Source organism: Rhea pennata, chromosome 7, assembly GCF_028389875.1.
Source record: "Rhea pennata isolate bPtePen1 chromosome 7, bPtePen1.pri, whole genome shotgun sequence".
NCBI lineage: Eukaryota > Metazoa > Chordata > Aves > Rheiformes > Rheidae > Rhea > Rhea pennata.
This window is the reverse complement of record NC_084669.1, coordinates 8040629-8061892: the sequence shown is the minus strand read 5'-3', so window position 1 is coordinate 8061892 and position 21264 is coordinate 8040629. Positions and strand designations below refer to the sequence as shown.

The 21264-nt window shown below is 40.3% G+C and overlaps 1 protein-coding gene across 1 annotated transcript in view; it reads right to left on the bottom strand.

Moving 5' to 3' along the window:
- HSPA12A (heat shock protein family A (Hsp70) member 12A) overlaps nucleotides 1-19233 on the bottom strand; it is a 60453-nt gene extending 41220 nt beyond the window's left edge. Inside the window, exons 1-3 of the mRNA XM_062580436.1 lie at nucleotides 19153-19233; nucleotides 2083-2168; nucleotides 952-1079 (exon numbers count right to left, since the gene is read on the bottom strand). Of these exons, the coding sequence (XP_062436420.1) occupies nucleotides 952-1079; nucleotides 2083-2168; nucleotides 19153-19180 (242 nt within the window). The 5' untranslated portion in view covers nucleotides 19181-19233. The remainder of the gene's footprint in view (nucleotides 1-951; nucleotides 1080-2082; nucleotides 2169-19152) is intronic.
- Nucleotides 19234-21264: the final 2031 nt, after the last annotated feature.

The following is a 21264-nucleotide window of genomic DNA, read 5'->3' as shown; positions in this document are numbered from 1 at the left end:
TGTGGTGCTTCGCTTTTAGGGAACTACCACAATAACTTTTGCATTTGTGATTGCATTGGATTCTTATGCATCAGATCTGTAAAGGGAAAAATCAAATGGTGATGACTGATGATTTAATCAACAAATAAATCAAAATAACATAACAATAGCATCTATTCTATTCCTTCCTTACATGCAATACTGAACAGATTTCCCATCAGACTTTGATTTTCACATTTATGCTTTTTTTTGATTGCTTATTTTGCAGTATCATTATCAGGGATTTGGGTCAAATTTAATCCTAAAAAGCTTAAATCAGCCATACGAAGTACCAATTTCTGGATACAAATGACTAAAAAAGTATTATACATGCAACTGCATACAAGTATGATTCCAGGATATAGGCTGTTTCAGGTATCTTACCCACTTTTACTTTAGTCTAATGGGGAACACTGCACTGCATTGACTTACGCACCTGTGATATTACCACAAGTCCTACACAACAAGCGTGTTGTTAATGTGGTAATATGAGTCTGCCAAACCCTGTATGAATTAGAAATTCAAATATTTCTTTAAATGCTGAATATCCTTTTCTCCGACATCCTGGTAATGACATGATTGCTCTTATAAACGTTTAATTTTTCTTATAATCTCATGGGTAAGGTCTTACTGACTTAGTAATTATCGCTGCATCCTCAATGATTCTAAATCTCACCAATCCCTCCTTTTATTCATGTTATCTTATAAATTCAATAAAATAACACGAACGGGATATATTCATGTTGATTATAAAAGCATATTAGAATACAACAGATGCAATAGAGAACTATAATCATGACAAAGAAAAGGTGTACACTGTGGTAACGCTAGATAAATCCAGATATTTCAAGTTCTTGTAAAAAACGTCTGTGGCTATTGCAGGCAATACATGCCGTCACCATCCAAAACAAAATACTGCATTGCAGTCCTTACCTCATTACATGAATACATTCCGGTTCCTTGGTGAAGCTGTAGGCGTAGCCACTGGATGTAGTGCCAAAATCAATAGCCACAACAACAAGAAATAACTGTTCCACAGCAACATCTGCATCAGAGTCCTTCTGTTAAATGGCAGAAGCAGAATAGACATTGAGTCACTAATTAGAAATATAATTGTAACTCATCTTATCCTTCAGTGTTTCAGTTCTATGAGACATGCATCTCTTCCATGAAAATAAGGAATTCCCTAAAAGCGCATTTGTGCCTAAAATTAATGCCAGTAACCTCTGTATTCCAACCTAAGTGGAATTTAATACACAACTCAATATATTTGCTGTTACCTTTTATACCTATCCAGCTGAATCAGTTTCTTGCATCTTAATTTCCTGGAATAGCTGTCATCTTGTATCATTAAAACTTATGGCTAAACATTGCATTTTTGTTTTTTTAATCGAACAGCTGAAGAATATGTTTATATCCATCAATGTATTATTTTGAGATTTATTTTGTGGTTATAAGAGTTACATGAGACTGAATCTGAGATACTACTCACTTTTGAACAGTGGTTCAGAAGTAGTGGAGACAGAACATCCCAACACAGGGCAGTAACTTTATAGCACATATGTCATTATTTGTTGACGAGAATGTATACAAAATTATTTCAGAAACACTCTATGCATTCTTTTCTCTTGTCTATGCTAAGATATGGAAGGTTGTTCAGCTGCTTAAACTAAACTTGAGTTCTTCTCCCTGTCTCTCCTTTTATCTAGAATCTGCAATTCCTGAAAAACACAGTCCAGGGCAGTGCAGGAATGTGAACTAAAAGAGGTGGAGGGGTTATGGCTCACTCATAATGGTCAAATCACAATAATGTGGTATAAAGCATGACTCGAATAAACAAGGAATAGTACCACTCCCCAGTATACGACTGCTAGGCCCCTGCTGAAACTAATAGGAGCTCTGTCATCAACTCAAGTGGGACCAAAATTTCACTTAAAGCTATGGGTAGCATAAAAGGGATCAGGATGTACAGAAATGACAACCTTCTAAATCAACTACCTCCCATGGAACAGGCAAGAGAAAGTAATGTCAACACATAGTATATCATAAAAGTGCATTTCTTACCACAATATGTGATGGAGACAGTGGCGTTATTCCAGGGTCTCCCAAACTTTTGGCTGGTGATGAGTAAGCAGATGTGGAAACTGCATCTAAAAGGAGACAAAAATTCTTCATTGTCAGTACGGAAAATAAGCAGGATAGGACCGTTGTTTTGCATACTACTACAAAATTTTCCTATTTTAAAACATCTGCTAAAAAAGAAAGCAAATTTTGCATCCTCTTTATAAATTGTATTTTTTGCCCTTAGAACATGCAGTTCAACTGCAGTTTTGTTTCGAAAATATTTATTTAAGCTTGATGAGTACCTTTCATTCTTTTGCCTTCTACATCAGCACGTATAATTTTTGAAGTCTTCCTAAATATATTCAAAATCCATGGTAGAAACAAGCGACCTGAACACTATACATTTAAATTAATAGCCTATGTGTGAATGCAGAAACCTAACAGAAGCCATAAGATCATAAAAGGGCTTATTTTAAAAGGAAAAGAACAGTTGATATCAACTTGACAACTCAGTAAGGATAAGTTGCAATCACTCTGTCAAAAACATTTATTCTTAAACTTTCCTAATACTTTTTTCTGTTCAATACGCTCTGCGCTGAAACATACCACAGCTCTTAATATTGCTGCAGGACAGAACCCAGCTGGGAGAGAAGAGAGTATCATTAACAAGTTTTCAAATAAATATTTATATTCTGCATACAATACTGAAATTTCATTTAGAGGAAAATCTAAATGACAAATATTGAAATACACTATTTGTATTTTTTTCCTTCTTATATTCACCCTATGAAAATGGGTAGATGATAGAAAAGGAAATGATTCATTAAAATAACTATTAACAGCTCAGATTGATTTACATGTAGTATATTCTCTTATGAAGATTGCAGAAATTTATCACATTGGAATTTTAAACAGATGCCACAAACTCTGTCCATGCTTCCCTCTGTCTACCCTCTGCCCCAAATTTAGGCCTTGAGAGCAGAGCAGAAAACTGTATGAAATGATGCCTATTCTTGCAGAGCAAGAAAATTATTTAGAAATAAAGAACTGTAATAAATATTAAATGAAATATTTCAAAATATTTTATTACCTATTTGTATATATCATACAATAAAAAGCATGCAATTCCTAGACCTAAGATAGAGAAAGCAGAGCATTGCTCCAAGATGACACAAGAACTGTTACGCAAGAAGTGACCTTAGAGCTAGTTACTGAAGAATCCTGCTAGCCCTGGTAATCAAGGATGTGTTGCTTCCAGGGAAGATGCAAGAAACTTTGCAGTAGGCCTCTATATGGAATAATCTGCCAACAAGTAAAATTTTCCTTCCATTTTCACAGCACTCTTGTAAAATTTATTTCTCTACTAATGATAACATACATGTTGACTCTGATCTTCGGTAGCATTTTTAAAAGTCAAATATTCATATTTCCTACATAGGTTCTCTAAGAATATAAAATGTTAATCCTCCTACAGTAAAGTACAGAACACTACAGAGCAAATACAACAAGCACAGAATCTGTCCAGCTCATTCGGACTTATTTGGATTAGATGCTGTTATCAGCCACTTTATCGATTTGTAAAAGTTCTTCCTCTTTTCAAAATAGCTTCATTTTGCAATATCAACATGCTATTTTTCTTAGAATTGAAGAAAAACATTTCATCACAAAAAAGAGAAAGAATTAGTAGCAAAACAGGTTTCTCCTATACTGTTGTCTTTCTGAACGAATCAGCACATTTCAATACTGATTCAGTATCTTTTGAAATCAGTAAATTTCCTCCAACAGTCCTTAGGAAGCTGACTTTGGAGGACAAAAACATCAACATAAACCACTGTTTGTGTGTTTTTAATGTTTCTCTTCGTTACTAATTCTTTTTGCTACCTGTTCCAGCATGCATGTTTCAGGGATCTATTTTCCAGTCTGTCTTCAGCTACAAGCTTTCACTACGTGTACTTTGAAAGGTTATTTATAGCTCTATAAAAACAAAGAAAATCTTGTGTGACAGTATACACGTTTTTCTTTGTCTTCAAGAGAAGAATGATTAAATAACCCTTGCGATATTCATCCACCCAAACTGCAGTCTTGGGTGGAGCTACATCAAGAATCAATTTGACTCAATTAACATGCAATTAGGTGGTTGTATCCAGAAGTATAAAAATATTTGCTAACAAAGAAAAAATGCTCAGCAGAAACCAGAGGGCTTAGCTACCTGCAGAAAATATTGCATAAAAGAGAAAATGGATTTAGGTATTTTCTACCAAAATGTTTACAAAAATTTGTCCATTCATTTCAGTTTTGCAATGCCCTTCAAGATTTGTGTATAAAGGTTAGATTTGAGGAAGTGCTGACTCTTCCTAGATCTCATCAAGTGCTCAATGCTGCTGACAGATTCTGCTTTTGGCGACTTACTAGTATTTTTGGATGAGTGAAAAACAAATCATACTACATCTAAGTTACATTCCTCTCCTGCAAATATGCAATTAAACAAAGGAATTTTACAGTGAGTCCTAAAATAACAACAGACTATAATTTTCTTGGATCAAGAGAGGAAAACCATGGAAGACAATGCTACAACCTCTAAAGCAGTAAAATGATATTTTAATGAAAATATCTCATTACAGTGATTCTCAAGAGTTACTCTCATTTTGACACAGCCAGCAGTTTCGTTACGTTGCACCAGTTTAAAAGCATTTGATATCATTTCATTACACAAGTAACTAATCATGTCCAGTAATAAGAACAATCATAATCACTATAACTCAGCAGTTAAAAGAGGCCTTGACAGTACCAGACATTTTGCAGAGCCAATAAATGAGTAAGTTCAGGTTAGAATATGGGGAAGTCAAAAAGCCATTTATCAAAATGAGTGGTATTTAAAGAAACTGGCTTGCAATCACCTCTGGATTTAATGTCAAATGTTCTTCTAGCAAGTAGAGAAATAGTTGTTTAAAAATAAGTGAAATTAGGAAATTTGTAATATTATATTATTTACTGTATCTAACTGAAAGATGTTAAAATATATTGGCTTATGTAAGAGTTTTTATATTTTTTGAGTTAGTGTTTGCTTGAGGACAAGCATGCATCACAATTTTACAAATCTGTTCTGAACAGCAGCAAATGCAAGGAAACTCCAGGAAGAGCTTGATATTTGAAAATCTCTTTTTTCCAAAGAACTGTGATTGGTTAATCTGAAATAAAGCATCTGTTACAAACCAAAGAATGGGTAAAGAGTTGCAAGGAACATGGTTAGCAATCACACAGTCATGCATTAAATGATGCATAACGGTATTTGGAACAGTCCTTAAAAACAGGATAGCTTATTAAAGACTTCTGTAATAAAAAAACCCACAATAAGTAGAGTCTCTCAGAGCTCCAGTTCCAGCTTTGCTTGCCATGTTTAGCAAGGACTTCAATCTGTGTCAAAGTACACACTATAAGGAGATATACAGCAACATAGCACAGGATAAATAAATATTTAGTTCTTGACAATTTGCACTCCAAAATAACTGAAGGAATCTAATTTAGAATCCAAATTAAAGTAAGTCTTCAAATATCTCCACTAACATTAAAAATAAACTTTTTCTAAATACAATGCAAACTTCTTGAAATTCTTTCATTTACTTATGTACAATAGTACAAGCACATCAATGCTGCTAAATGTCAGCCTAAAATATGATACATTTCATGGGCTTGGCTGATTTAACTAAATGTGTATAGAATGAATTTGACTACATCATTACAATTTCTGACTATGGTCCTAACCTACGCAATTGCCAAGGAATGCCTTGTGCATTTTCAAGATGACCATCAGAGGAAGGGAAAATGGAGCAGCGTTGCTTCTTCAGTATTTTTTTTTTAAACACTCAAAAGGTCCTAGTTGATTTCCAAATCCCATAACAATTAGAGAACTGGTGAAATTATGAGACCAAAAGTTACTGTATTAATAATAAACCATATTCAATTGCTGATTTACCTGGTCTGGTTTACCAGACTTAATTTAAATCAGTCCTTTTCATATAAACACATATTAGACAGTTTATTTTTTGCAGTTTATGGCTATAGCTAGTCAGGTTAGCCTTTCCTATTTTTCTGATAAATGATTCTATATTTTCAACTTTGCTTAAGATAAAATGCAACAGAGAATTTGTTTTTAAGCATCACAAAATAAAGACACAAAAAAGTACAAAGCCTATATTTATAATAACTTATCTGATGTAGTGTGAACACTTCACCAATATTATGTTCAGCTGATACTGATTTACTAATAGAGCTAGAGAGAAGGTTCAAGCTCATTACTTAATTAGAAAGATCAGATAATAGCAGCTGATCTCCTTAGGCATACAATCAGTCTGTTATGAATATTTGGGAACTCCTGTAACATGCTTCTATTCATCACAGGATAAATCAGATTTAGCAATCCAGTCAAAGCATCAGACACATAGATCACCATGGGCCCAGATGGTCAGTTTTAAGATAGCAGCCTTAAAGTTGCTTTAAGAAAAATGACTGCTAACTCTCACTGTCACAAGTCACTAGGGTGGTACTAAAACTAAAGTTCTTCAAGTAACTGCACAAAATCTGGTTTTATTAAATATTTAATTGTATTAAATTCAGCTATGTCAGGCACTAGTAAGAGAATTTTTTGCTTCACCTATCAAGGGGAACCATTCATTTCAACAGTGGCTTAACTGCTGATAGGCAATTCCCTATAACCCAAATAATATGGCCAACAGATAAGCTAAAGTTTTTGCAAGTATGCATTGTCTCTGAGTAAGAATTTAACACAACAAATAAAAGCAATGATTCAGGAAGCAGGATATGCTACTAAACAGCATAAAGCACAGCAATCCAGCCAGGTTGGAAAAGGAGGGGAAACTGTTGAATGGGTTTCATGTCATTGGTTTATGAAGCAGAAGAGGAACAACTTAAAAGTGGGCAGGCACAGAAAAATTAAGGTACCAAGCCTCAAATTTTCCATCAGAAGCCCCAGTGTTTTTCAAGCACATTCTGCAATAAAGTCTCCTACAAAGGAGAAGGCTTAGCTGGGAGAGAAGTGTACCTGCTGAACCTTCTGGGACCTGACTTCCACTAGAAGGTGAAAGCCATAGGATTCATCACGGTCTGGATCTCTTACGGCTATTTTGCAACCCTGAAAATAGGCAACATCACTGTGAAATCACCTCCACGGTAACATGCCTAAACAATAGAGAGTATGTTATATCCCAATCTTAATATCTTAAGGTCATTCTTACTACCGTGATTCTGCTACAGCAGTCACAAACCCAACCCCTGCTACTTAGACTCTCCCTATGCTTTTCTGAATTAACAGTAAGATCAATGCTATTCCTCTTCCAGGTGATACTTTTAGCATTTTAAGTGTATTCACAATAATGTTACTCCTAAATATGGAATTAGTATATTAATGTATATTCCTAAGTCAATTATTTCACTCCATAACACACAATTCAATAAATTCCATTCACTGCATCGATCTGAACCTCTGACTGAGCTTGGGGACCCACTGGGAAGATTTATATGCCATACCCTAGACTCTCCCAAACTCCCAGCTGAGTATTCCTGCACTATACTACACTGCCTCAGAATTAGAGCTGCTGTAATTCTTTCCAATTTGTGTAGCACATATGCACTCTTCCATGTGCCAAATCCACTGGGTCGCTTAGCTATTTGTTGGCTGATGAACCAGATGCACAAAGTAAGTCAGGATGCATTAGACCTACTAAAAATGCACCATAGGCAGCTGATCTTCATGAGTGCAATAAATCCAAGTTACGTGAACCTACTGCGCACATGCTAATCTTTTTCCACAGGTCATACATATGCACATATAAATCATTTGCACATATCTAATGGTGAGCTCTCCGGAATTTCCAGCCATCTAGCAGCTGGTGAAAGTGACTGCTATACTATATATATATATATAACTACTGTCTCAACCAGGTTGCAAGTCAATCCAAAATCTTAGCTAAATGGACAAATTCTTCATTGCTCGGACAACATTTCTGGAGAAAAAAGGACATGCCTACAGAAATATGGGTAAAGGGGTAGCCCTCGTGCACTAAAGAATATAATTCAAAATATTTTCATTCAAAATATTGTGTATCATTTTAAGTATCAACAACCCCTTCCTGCAAGCAAAGCTTGCTAATGATGTTTGCACAACAAGAAAAGGATTTACCATACCGCTATTAGCTGATAACTGCTGCATTGATGAAGAAAATCTTATTCAGCTTTTTCTGTTGCTGAGACATTGCATTAGGGGCAAAATGTCACAGCTTCCAAATGGATCACGACAACCTTCAGCGTTTTACTGCAAATACGAAGATGGACCGTGAAAATATTTACAGAAGAAAACAGACAGAGAAAAGGAAATACAGAAAATCTACTTAAAAGCATTCTTACGCATAATAAAAATATCCCATATTTTATATCGTAAGAATTTCCTGTTTCTACTGAAACCAATAATACCACTGCTATTAACATCAATAGAATCTGAGTTGTGTTCTTTTTAAAATGCCAGTAGGCATCCAGCTGGTTTCTTAAGACTGTAATACACTTCCTTTCTATGGATACAGCCACAGCTAATCTCTGATCTAAATCCAAGTTTTCCAACATCACTTCATAATAATCAATCACACAAAAAACTCATATTCATCTCATTGATATCAATTAAAGCACACATGCAAAAAAGCAAAAAAAAAATCTTTGGATAAAATTCTAAAAAATAAGCCATGTTTCTCATTACAAGTTATACTCTTCCTCATTTACACTTCTACATTGCCTCACATAATATTTACAATTTAACTAGAGGAATTACTTTTGCACTATGCTATCAAGCTTTTGAAGATCATGTAATTCTTTTAATGCTATTGCTAAGAGTGCTAGAAAAAAATCTAGGTTCATCACATCATTCTGTGGGTAATACTCATTTTCTTGCACTTCACCAGCAGAAGGTAACTAGAAGACATCACCTATTCTCTGTGAACTTAATTTAAGATGAAAGAAAGACACAGCAACTTGCAGAAAAACTGATTATGCCACATGGATTAAGTCCACCTCTTTTCCCTCTTTGAAAGAGCGTAATCTAAACTATTTTACCTATGTTAGTCCTAACCTCAGCTTTGGAAGAACTAAAACAGAATAATCATGCTTCTATGCATAGTTCACAACCGGGTCTGTATGTCCTCAGTCAGGCCAACAGATAAATCTGACCTTCAAGCTGCTTTAAAAATCAGACTATCTCCCCATCTATGCTATAAACTCATAAATCCAGCTCCACTCTGAATGCCCTGAAATCCTTCTGGCTTTTGACAGCTTCCTCTTCCTCCCCCAGGCCTGATGTTTCTCCACTTGCTTGGAATCTGCTCACACCCCAGATCATAGAATTGGTAAGTTTGGAAGGGACCTCCAGAGATCATTTAGTCCAACTTCCCTGCTCAAGCAAGGTCACCTAGAGCATGGTAGACAGGGTTGCATCCAGGAAGGCCTTGAAGATCTCCAGAGAAGGAGACTCCACAACCTCTCTGGGCAACCTGTTCCAGGGCTCTGTCACTCTCACAGGGAAGAAATTCCCCCTCATAGTCAGGCAGAACTTCCTGTGCTTCAATTTCTGCCCATTGCCTCTTCTCCTGTCACATGGGACAACTGAAAAGAGTTTGTCCCTGTCCCCTTGACACCCTCCCTTCAGGTACTTGTACACACTGAAAACATCCCCACTCAGTCTTCTCTTCCCCAGGCTGAAGTGGCCCAGCTCTCGCAGCTGTTCCTCGTAGGGCAGGTGCTCCAGCCCTCTGAGCATCTTTGTAGCCCTATGCTGGACTCTCTCCAGTAGCTCCAGGTCTCTCTTGTCCTGGGGAGCCCGGAACTGGACACAGTACTCCAGATGAGGCCTCACAAGGGCTGCGTAGAGGGGCAGGATCACCTCCCTCCACCTGCTGGCAACACTCTTCCCAATGCACCCCAGGAGACCATTGGCTTTCTTGGCCACAAGGGCACATTGCTGGCTTATGGTCAACTTGTCATCCACCAGCACTCCCAGGTCCTTCTCTGCAGAGCTGCTATCCAGAAGGTCAATCCCCAATCTGCACTGGTACCTAGGGTTATTTCTCCCTAGGTGCAGGACTCTGCACTTGCCCTTGTTGAGCCTCATGAGGTTCCTCTCCGTCCAACTCTCCAGCCTGTCCAGGTCTCTCTGAAGGGCAGCACAGCCCTCTGGTTTGTCAGCCACTCCTCCCAGCTTGGTATCATCGGCAAACTTGCTGAGGTGGCACTCTCTCCCCTCATCCAGGTAACTGGTGAAAAGGTTGAACAAGACGGGACCCAGTACTGAGCCTGGGGGATGCTACTAGCCACAGGCCTCCAACTAGACTCCGCGCCACTGATAACAACCCTCTGGTCTGCCTTTCAGCCAATTCTCAATCCATCTCACTGTCCACTCGTCTGACCCACACTTCCTGAGCTTATCTAGGAGGATGTTATGGGAAACAGTGTCAAAAACCTTGCTGAAATCAAGGTATACAACGTCCACTGCTCTCTCCTCATCTACCCAGCCAGTCATTCCATCCTAGAAGGCTATCAGGTTGGTTAAGCAAGATTTCCCATTGGTGAATCCATGCTGGCTATTCCTGATCACCTTCTTTTCCTCCATATGTCTGGAGATGACATCCAGAATGATCTGTTCCATCATCTTTCCAGGGATGGAGGTGAGATCTTTTGAGTTTGGGGAACTCTGCAGTAGCAGTCTTGCTGTTCCTAGATTTGAGTTCTTCTGCACCCACATACTATTCCAGAACAGACAAAACTGATTTTACTTTACAGATCAGATGGAGAAAGTAGCTACTTCACCAGGTTTTATGCTATGATGAAGGTGGGTTAAGGACAACTTATGCTTCTGATGAAGGAGGTGGAAGACAACGCTCCAGGTTCACCCTAAATAGTCCACGTAATTCTGCAACAAGCGCCTTTAATACACACTAGTCAACCTACTCTTCCTTCAGCAAATTCATCTATGAACCTGCTTCCTTCAAACATTTTTGCACTAACTAGCCTCTGTGCAAACAATATCTTTCCATATGTCTTCTTATCTCTTCCCTATATCCGAAGAAAAAGACATAAGAACAGAAAACAAAGAAATATCAACATATAGAATCTGGGTTCTGTGAAAATATATCCTCTTAGAAAAGGTCATCACATCTGTCATCATCTATCTCATCTACTTAGTTCACTGCAAGCTTGTCAGGAATAGCAATAGTGAGATTAAGTTTCCAGGGCCACACTCATAAAACAGAGTACTTGTAATGTTAGTCTCTTTCTTTGTGAAATACCACATTTACTAATTGAAAAGAGCAAAAAAACAAGATATTAAGAGTTACAAAAAACGGTATTTTGTCTGAACACCTACCTAATAACCCTCTCAAGAACTTATGCCACTGTATATTGAAAATAAAGCAATTATAGATTTATTTTCCTAGATTCCATGATATCTAAAGCAATATTATTCAAAGACTGAACAAAAACTACTGTTCAGCATCTCTAGACCATGTATCTAACACGTACAAATAAGAATACTGCTGGAAGTACTGTTTGCTTATAGAGGAAAAAGGTTGTTTAGTTATCCATCATTCTTAAATTCATGAAATACCTTATAATGCATCGAGCTAGATGAATACAATGACTGTTTTTTCATAGAAAATGGAGAAAAACGTTGGAAGACATTTGTCCTCTAAGGTCATTTTGACAGTCTTCAGGAATCTCAAACATAAGTTGCACATTTTTAGTCTTGACAGAAGGAGAAAACAAACCCTTCCCAAAAAATCAAAGAGGGAGGCTAAAAAGGAAAACCAGACTGTGAGAAGTAATAGACTACCTAGTGTTCAGCATGAGAAATACTATTTGTAAAACCCTTGATATTCTGCAAAGCTATTAATCCTGCTTTTACTCAAGGATGAAAAATAAGAGAATATTAGTGGTTGCAAAACTGCAAAAGGTAGTGTCAAATTTGACAAATCATTGGCAAAGCCCGTGGTTAATCTATAATCTAGTACTACTGAGTTAGCTTCTGAGTGACATTTCATAGCTAAATCAAAACCAAACTTGTGTTTCTTTATTCTCTTTATCTCACAATCCTGAAAACAGATCAGCTTTCAGGTTTAAAGGAAAACACCTTACAAGAAGAGAGGCTGCAAACAGGAGAGAGAGTAGATTTTTAGGCTTTGCAGAGATCACAAAATTAAGCAGTCATTGATCAGAATCCATTTCCAAAGTTTTTAACACAAGCACCCATCAGGATTAAATTCAAATATCATGACTATGCATATACGTCACACAGAGACCAATACTAACCAACCAGATTTTAACTAGTCAACTGAGAGTTACGCTTTCATAGTGGCGAGCAGACGGCGCATTCTGCAAAGGAGTTAGGCTGAAATCATAACAGGAGTATAGCTGAGTAAGCAAGAGCTACTACAGAAGGTTATTTTTTGAATGTGACTATTCCATTAGGGCAATACTGAAAGCTTTTGTAAATGGTATTCCCTACTGTTTTGATTATAATGTGTGTGTTCCACTAAGGTATCCATGGAAACTTAAGGAAGAGGTGTTAAATTTTTTCCTAGATCTGCACAAGGAAATGGGGCTATCTGCCTGTCATTGTAGTGTAACCACAATCATTTAAGTCTGTAAGCACGGATAAAGCATCAAGAATCCTCATACTAAGAAGAAATTCACAAGGTCAACCTGCCATGGAAATGCACTGCCCCCAAAATGACTAGGGGATGGCAAGGACTTACTAACACAACTGTGATCTTTGTGTTCTTATTTTCTGTTACTTCAGAGAGCTAACCCTATTGCTGTAACAAGGGGGATACACCCAAATACTTCACATGGAATGGAAAAAAAGTACAGATGGGAATACACAGAGCCTCATGATAGAAGGCCATGCAGAACAGGTGAATAGGGGGTGCTCCACATGGCACCCCCTCTGGAAAGCCTTTTCCTTGGTGCAGAATGGGTGACTCCCACACACTGCCCAAGCCCCCTTCTCAACAGATTTAGGATAGGAAAGACTACTCCGTCCCCCAAAACAATGTAAGAAAGGGATAAATCTAAGCAGTGTTCCCAGATGATTTCCTATGCGGTACTTCTCCTGTAAGGAGAATAATTTACCTCTGCTTTCTTTCCCAGAAAAAAATGTTGAGTAGATTAATGCAATAGAGACAGAGCTGCTCTTCAGAGACAGGAGCATGTAAACTTTCACAGATCACATGAAAGCGTTATTGTAAATTACACTGACACATACTTCTGTCTGGACTCCAAATGAAAATTTTTAGAAATGTCTGTAAAAACTCCGAGGAAATTTTATGTCCAGGACACAGTCTGTGAGTGTTGATCAAGGCATTGAGGAATTACTGATAGAAGAAACAACAGATACAAGTAAGAGCAATGGAGCTTCACTTCAGCATTTGCTTTTTAGTTTTATCGCTGTCAACTCTCCATTTTGCACAGCTGGAAGTATAAGATGTCTAAAAGCTGACTACAAATTTTATATTGGAAGTTAATGGCATGTAGTCTACCACGCAGGCAAATCTCCTTCCTAAGAACTGAAGCACTTGAAACCCCCAGCTTTCCTTGAACTGGACAAAAAAACAACTCAAAGAAATACACTGAGAATGAAAAATTGACAGGTGGGGAGATGTGTTCAGAGACAAATTCTCAGCCCATATTCCGAAGAGACTAAAAGGAAGGAGGAGTAAGTGGTGTCTGACTGAGACCCGGAAAGTTGATTTACTAAAGGGAATGTTTACTGGAAACTGTAATGCATCCCATGCAATGCATTATTTATCACAATTTATTCCCACGTCCAGTCTCTTTCAGGTGACCTTTCCTGATGATTTAAAAAGCCCCTTGATTTATCTATCTTCTGGGGGGGTGGAGGAGGAGTGAAGAGATGGTGGTGAGATAGCTAGGAGAGTGCTATGAAATATCAAGATGGAGCCTGTTAAAAGGGCAAGTAAGATCAGTATTGCACATTTCTCATTCTTAACTTAAAAATAAAGCACACATGCAGGAGAAGCTTTTGGGGGTTTCTGTTTGTTTTTTTTACACCAACGTAATAAATGAATATCACAGACTATTTCTTCTACAGTGAAATTATGTCATGCAACTAATAAAAATGAGAACGCAAAGTTTAAATAAATCCTGAGTAAAAAAAGGCAGCATCCCTTGCCTTTGGTCCAATAAAAAACAACAAAATTGTAGGCTTGATGTGATTTCCCAAGAACCTCACTTATAGTTTTTCATTGTCTTATACCTTGTATAGCATCCCTTTCACTCATCCAAAGAGTGTGAAACGTTCACCAGTGGTTCATGTCTAATGGGACTTGGGGAAGTGATGGATACAAGCTTTTCTTATGACCCTGCTTTAAAGAGCAGTAGAAAATCAATTCAGATTCTAATATAATTTACGGTACCGTCAGATTTGCCCAAAGTTATTAAGAGAAGCTTTTGGCTTCAAGAAGATGATTGTGCAGCCAGGGATTGCGGGTTTTTAAGCACACGTACCCCAAATACCACCTTCTTCGTACAGGCAGCCTGAAAGAGAGGATGCACAGAAGTCATTGCTGCAGCATCCTAGCCAATTTCAGTATCCAGGTCTCTTGTACTTGCAAATTAAGATGCACATTGACCTGTGTGCCCAGAGCAGTGCAAAGCAATCACAATGGAGCCACTGATCTGGGCCAGTGAGCACCAAATGGCTATCATACATGACCAGATCACAGCAGCACACCAATGGTTTCATAAAGCAGTTTCTTAAAGCAGTTCTTGACGCACCCTTCTGCAGTCCTTAACAGAGCAATCTGCAAGACAGAAACAAAGGCTTTTTAGCCTTTCTCATCCATATTCTGAGTATCTTCATTTATTTATTTACTTACTTTGTATTAGAACAGACTGCATTTTCCTTTTCCCTTACATGAAAACTTTCTTCAAATCCCTCTGAGATAGACTTTGGAGGATTTTCCTGTTATAATACCTATTTGTTACACAGTCCACTACTGTCAACCTAATTTTAACATGTTACTAAGTTACTGCTTTATGAGTAGCTATGGTAAAATTCAAAATTGGCATTTATTTATTTTAAGTGCATATCATTTATGTTTCTTAACACCATGGACCATAGCTGACATATTTTGATTATGAGAACTATGAAACACTCTTTTTAAGACTAAAATGTGTGTGGTCATTGAGAAAGACAACTTAGATTTCCTGGCACAGGGAAAAGCAATGGGAGAAATTAAAGGGCAGTTTCAATTTAACAGCCCAAAAGTCAGGGCATTTATTATTAAGGTGGGATCTACAGGTATGTCATAGAGACCTCAGATCACTTAAGCTCATGCATGACAGAAGCAATTCCTGAGCACACACACCAACACCTTTGACCTTACATCACTGAACAGCTGCACATTCTTCAGTAAAAAGCCTGAGAAGGTGGCGTGCAATTCAGAATCGTGGTCAATGAGTTTCAAAGCTCGTTCCTTAAGCACAATAGATTTCATGTCTTCTTCAGGTCTCTTTTACTGTTGGAGAAATATAGCTGAACAGGCCTATGTGCTAGTGCACCCACATATTTCATCATTTCTACTTTCACTGGCAAGGCTGTTAAACAGGATAGGGACAAATGACAAAAGCTGAACATGTAAACAGTTGAAATCCTTTATGAATAGATTAAAAAAAAGTCAAAAGATTTGACTAAGAACTGTAAGATACTCACTAGCAGACATATGGTATATGCCAGTGTTTAATTTACATTTAAAAAATAAACAAAAGGAGTAGATTCAAGCTTCCCCAAAAGGTTATGATGGCCCATACTTGATTAAGATCATGACTGTTCTTGTTTGCCTACTTGGAGGCAGCATCACTTGAGTGCATTGTTTTTTATTCTCTTCACTTTTTCCATGACTATTCACTGAAAGTCCGTAGAGCTTTTGTAAGTAACCATATAAGCTTTGTTGCTCCTCTATGCTTACACACCAATACAGTCACAGAGAGAACATTCTGAAACCACAGATGTGGCACTTCTTTGAAATCAAACACTGCTGAAACTCCATCCGACACATCATCAAGAGGTAGAACCAACTCAGATGCAGACATGAGAAGTGATGAAGCCTTAAGCTATTATTGGTTTAAAATAAAAAATACATTTTGAGAATGGGTTTTAATAAAGAGGTAGTTGACTAGCACAATTAGAATAAGCAATACCATAGTAAAGGACAACAAAAAGGGAACTAATCACAGGAAACAGCTTACAAGAATAAGGAACTGGAGAAAACCTAGATATTTGGCCAAAATTGTAGCTTTGAAAGAAACCGTAAAAATTCTGGACATAAATGCAACAGCAGAGATGACCTCCAGAAGGAAGGAAAAATTTCAACAGCATATCCATCATAGTAGGAGAAGCTGGCTGTCACAGGTCACATTACCTCAACAAGAACAAAAAAAAAGCACTCAGTAGAAAAAAACACACAAGATAAGATACCAGTCAACTCATTAATACCCCTAGCCCTTCCCCCCAAAAAACATGTGTCACCAAAAGTGACACAATTAGAAAGGGAAATAGAACTTAAATCTTGACATTTACACATACAGATCAGGTCTTTTGTAGCATCCTGGTCTCCCTGCACAGAGCATGCCTCCTGAAGGCTGCTCGGACTTGTGCTGGTATCCAAGGCCTCAGCAGCCTATTCCAGCTCCTGCTGACAGTTGAGCTTGAGAGGCATCCCGGCCACATCCTTCAGAGCCGTGTAAAGTGCAGTTACACCACAGATGCACCTGCTAAATCAATCTCTAAATAGAACAGACCTCTTGGAGCTTGAATACAGCTAACAGCCTACAGCTTTAGTGGAAGTTTGTAGCTACTGCTACTTTGTAGCACTGCAGAAAAATAAGTAGTATTGCAGTGGGAACATGCTAAATATTCAGACTAAAAGCTTACAATGTGTATACTGTAAAGGAAATCTTGTCAGCTGAATTTGTGTTACCCAATTATGAGCCAATACCTTAAAAGTGACAAAAGTTAGTATAATTAAATGTTTTAAACATAATAGTTCCTCTGTATGAACAATTTCATCCAGGCTTATACCAGCCGAACTGCGGATACTGCAATGCTGTGCTAACTGAAGCTATAAAATGATCAGCAGATACTGCATACAACACTGGTATTTTACATGTGGACATTTCTTTTACGCATTATGCTATCCTATAATAAATCGCTGCATCTTCAGCAATGTCAGTAACTATAACTCACTAAATTACATTTTACCCCCTTTTTTTTTTTCTTTGACAGCTTCAGCATTCTAGATAGTGGAAAGAATATCAAGATTTCTGGTATAACACATCATTATTTTTAATACATGGTATTCCATCTCCTAACAAAATCCCTCCTGCATAGATTTTCCTAATCATAAGTTACTTAAATTGAACAACACATTGTCCTAACTGTGCAACTTTGTACAAAACATGTAATATGGCATGCTGTCATCTAACATAAATGAATCTGTCATTCTGTTCTTCGCTTTGCCAGCTGTATGCTATGAAGTTGTTACAGGTAACTTCAAACAAAACAGACTAATTAGAGTCTTTACTTAGGAAGCACTTAGAGAATATTTACTGGATCTCTTTTGCTCTCATGCAAAGATTATCTTAAAAGATTTTACTAGTTGCTAAATATCCTCATCTGAGACTTTTAAAATGGATGCTCTATGACTCTTGTTTCATATGCACTGCAAATAAGCTATTTTATTCAAAACATTTCCCAAATTCCATTATGATCTGCATAAGCTCAGCTTCCTAAATTTTCCTCTATATTGCCACCAACATCTTAGGTCCAATATTACAGTTTTGACAAATCTTTGCAGTACATAGTTAGGAAGATGGGAAGGGAAAAATGAAATCAGGCTGAGTCTGTATTTCCCTTAGGTTATTCATCTAAATCACTTGTATCCTAGGAACCCCTATTCCCTCCCCCTACTGTTCCCAGTTCCCTTCCCACAGAGGGAGAGAACATCCCTGCCTTGCAGACGCTTCTTTTTTCTATTATTATTTTTTTTATTAGGCCCATTGCAATCAAAAACGGACCAAAACCACAGATTCTTTGTTTCAGGCAAAGCAAGATTCAGATTGTCTCTCTTCATTTGTCAAGTCTGCGAAGTCAGAGATCTGTGGATGAGGTCCATGTGGTTTAACAGAACTGCTTCGGTTTTACCCTATCTCTGAGCCTTGCTGGGAGCTCTCTGGTCTCCAAGGCAGCGCAGGGACCCTAAGGCGAGGCTGTCATCCGAGACAGCGCTGCCTCACCAATCCCAGGGCTGTCAGGTCTTTCTCACTGCATCTAATTGTTCAGTAAAAATGGTACCATCCTTTATTTCAACCACCTGATTTTCAGTCCAAGCCCTCGCCCTTCCCTCCACTGCCGGCAAGGCGAGACCCCGACCTGCGGGGAGGAGGGGGCCACAAAGGCCTCGCCGCGGGCAGCGATGCTGCACCGCCCCGGCGAGCCGGCTGCGCGGGCAGCCGCGCCCCGACGCAGAGCGCAGCGGCCGCGCCGGGCGCCCGCCCCGCCCGGCCCGGCCCGGCAGATGCCGCCGCATTGTTTTTCCACCTGGATCCCCTCCCGGTCTGCTGCATCGGCTCCCCCGGGGGCGCCGCGTCACGGGCAGCGGCAGCGCCGCAGCAGGCTCGTTCGCGGGGCGCCGAGCGCCGCAGCGAGCCGCCGCTCCCGCCCGCCCGCGGCCCCTCGCTGCGCCCCCGCGGCCTCCACCGCGGCGGGGCGGAGGCGGGGAGCGGCCCGGCCCTGTGTGCCGCGTCCCGCCGCCGCCTCCAGATTTCCCCGAGGAGCCGGGAGCCGAGCCCTGCGGCTGCAGCGCGCCGCTCGGCGCGGCCCGCCCCGGGACAGCGGCTCGCCCCCGGCGCGGGCGGCCGCGGCAGCGCTCCCGCATTGCGGCGGCCCGCGGCCAGCGCGTCCCGCAGCGGCGCTGCGCGGAGCTCCGCCGCCGCCCTTACCTGCAGCGCTGCTCTCCGTCTCCGACATGGCCGGGCCGCCGCCGCCGCCGCCGCCCTGCGGCTCTCCGCCCGCCGCGCCGCGCTCACTGCGCACGCCGAGGCACGGGCCGGCGGCGGAGCTGCGCTGCCCACCCCCGGGGGAGGCTCCGCTCCCTCCCCCCGTCCCCACCCCGCCGCGCCTTCCTGCAGGCGGCGAGGGAGCCAAAGGGAAGCCTCCGCGTCTGGCCGCGGCGCTGACAGGCTTCCCGCGCAGGCTGCGGGGCTGCGCCGCGCCGCGCCGCGCCGCCCCTCCCCGCCCCGCCGCGGCGGCGGCCGCCGCCTGGAGAGGGCTCCGAGGGGCAGCCGAGCCCTCGGCGCGCGCTTCGCCGTTACTGAAGCCGGAGAGCCCTCACGGTGGCGACCGCAAAAAGCACACCCTCCCCACGGCCAAGGGCTGGGAAACTGGGCGTCCTGCTACGAGCCCTGCCTCGTCCTGGCGCGGCGCAAAGGGCAGCCGGTGGGAGAGGGGGCAATGATGTTATTCGCAAAAGGCACGTCGGCTGTCTGGCTCCCACCGTCAGAGATGTGTAGGCCTCACCTAAGCATTCAGAAATTACTAAATGTCTCCCAAAATTACGAATTCCTGGGTTTACGAATTCCTGGGTTATTTTTACAGCATTGGATTCTTTTTATTCTTTTTGGGTTTTTTATTTGTCTTTGGAACCCACAGAATGAACTCATTCCTTTACTTTCCAGCCCTGGCAATCAGTGGCATTTTGAAAACGTTGTCTACAGCTGACACGGAATAAACAGAGGCATTAATTTCAAGTGCAGCTTCTGTTTCGCACTAACTGCTGGGTTCCACACTCCTTCTACGCTCAGGACCTCCCTGCGATGCTCATCACAAATACTTTCGTAAATTCCACCCAAAGTGTCTCCTGAGTCCTCCCATCAAAGCTGTCACTCAGACAAAGGAGAATCCGTTTAAAACCCCTCAGGACAAGAGAATCTTGAAGCAAAACCCTCAGACTGCAGTGCTTACTCAGCACCTCCACCCACTTGTCCCTACCTTCCCTCCCTCAAAGCATGGCTTTGACAAGAGCCCTCATCACACCGTTAGCTCTGTTCCCTGTAGGTGACTTGTTCCCTTTCAGAAAGATACAAGGTGTGGCAGAAAAGCTAAAACTCCAGTGAACTGCTTCACATGTGTTCACTTGACTCATCTGAAAGGGATACACCAATCCTACATGCACTGAAAAGAAGACCTCTTCCTAAAATCCACCCCGTTGTCCAGCGAACACACTAAGCTCCCTGGCCCTCCACCTCCCAAAAGCAGCAGCAGCACAAAAAGATTTTCTGAACTGGTGAGGAGAAAAGACGGAAGCACTATGTAGCAAAGGAACAGCAATGTTCACCCCAGCACTCATATCAGCTGTAAGATCACATTCTTATAGAGACTCAGTAACGTAGAGATCACGCGCAATCTGCCAAAAGCAGAGGACAACATGCATTCGTACTGCTGCTTCCTGTTCCTCCCCTCTGCTCCAGCCATGCAACAAAGGGGAACATCTGGCCAATAGTCTGCTTTAATTACATATTTAGAGGCAGGCTGAATATTTATACCCTCATTAAACAGCCTCTGAAATAAGAAACCAAACAACTCTAATGTTTGGTTTCCTAATGAGAGACTTAGATAGCAGAAACTTTTGCAACAAATTAAATACCCTTCAACATCACTTGATCTCAGGCTTTAAAATTTGTATTTAGGTAATTAACAAAGGCAGAGGAAAATAAAGAAACAATTAACAAAAACATAAACACATATTCAAATCGTGTACTTTTAGGAAAATACACTGCATGCAGGCTGATCTTCCATGATATTTCAAGCAACAAGACAACATACAAAACCAGCATTTGCCGGGTACAGACATCTTTCTGAATGTCAAGGCAGTGACAACATTATTCAATATCAAGCCAGGTTGCCTAAGTTACACACTCAGCTGTAGGTATTCTGAATAATGCAGAAGGAGAATATCTGAATGCATGTGACTGCTAATTTCAGAAATAAGACCCTTTTGTGAGGTCTTAGCATCTCTTTTTAAAATCTAATGAGAGGAACCAAGTAGAAAAACA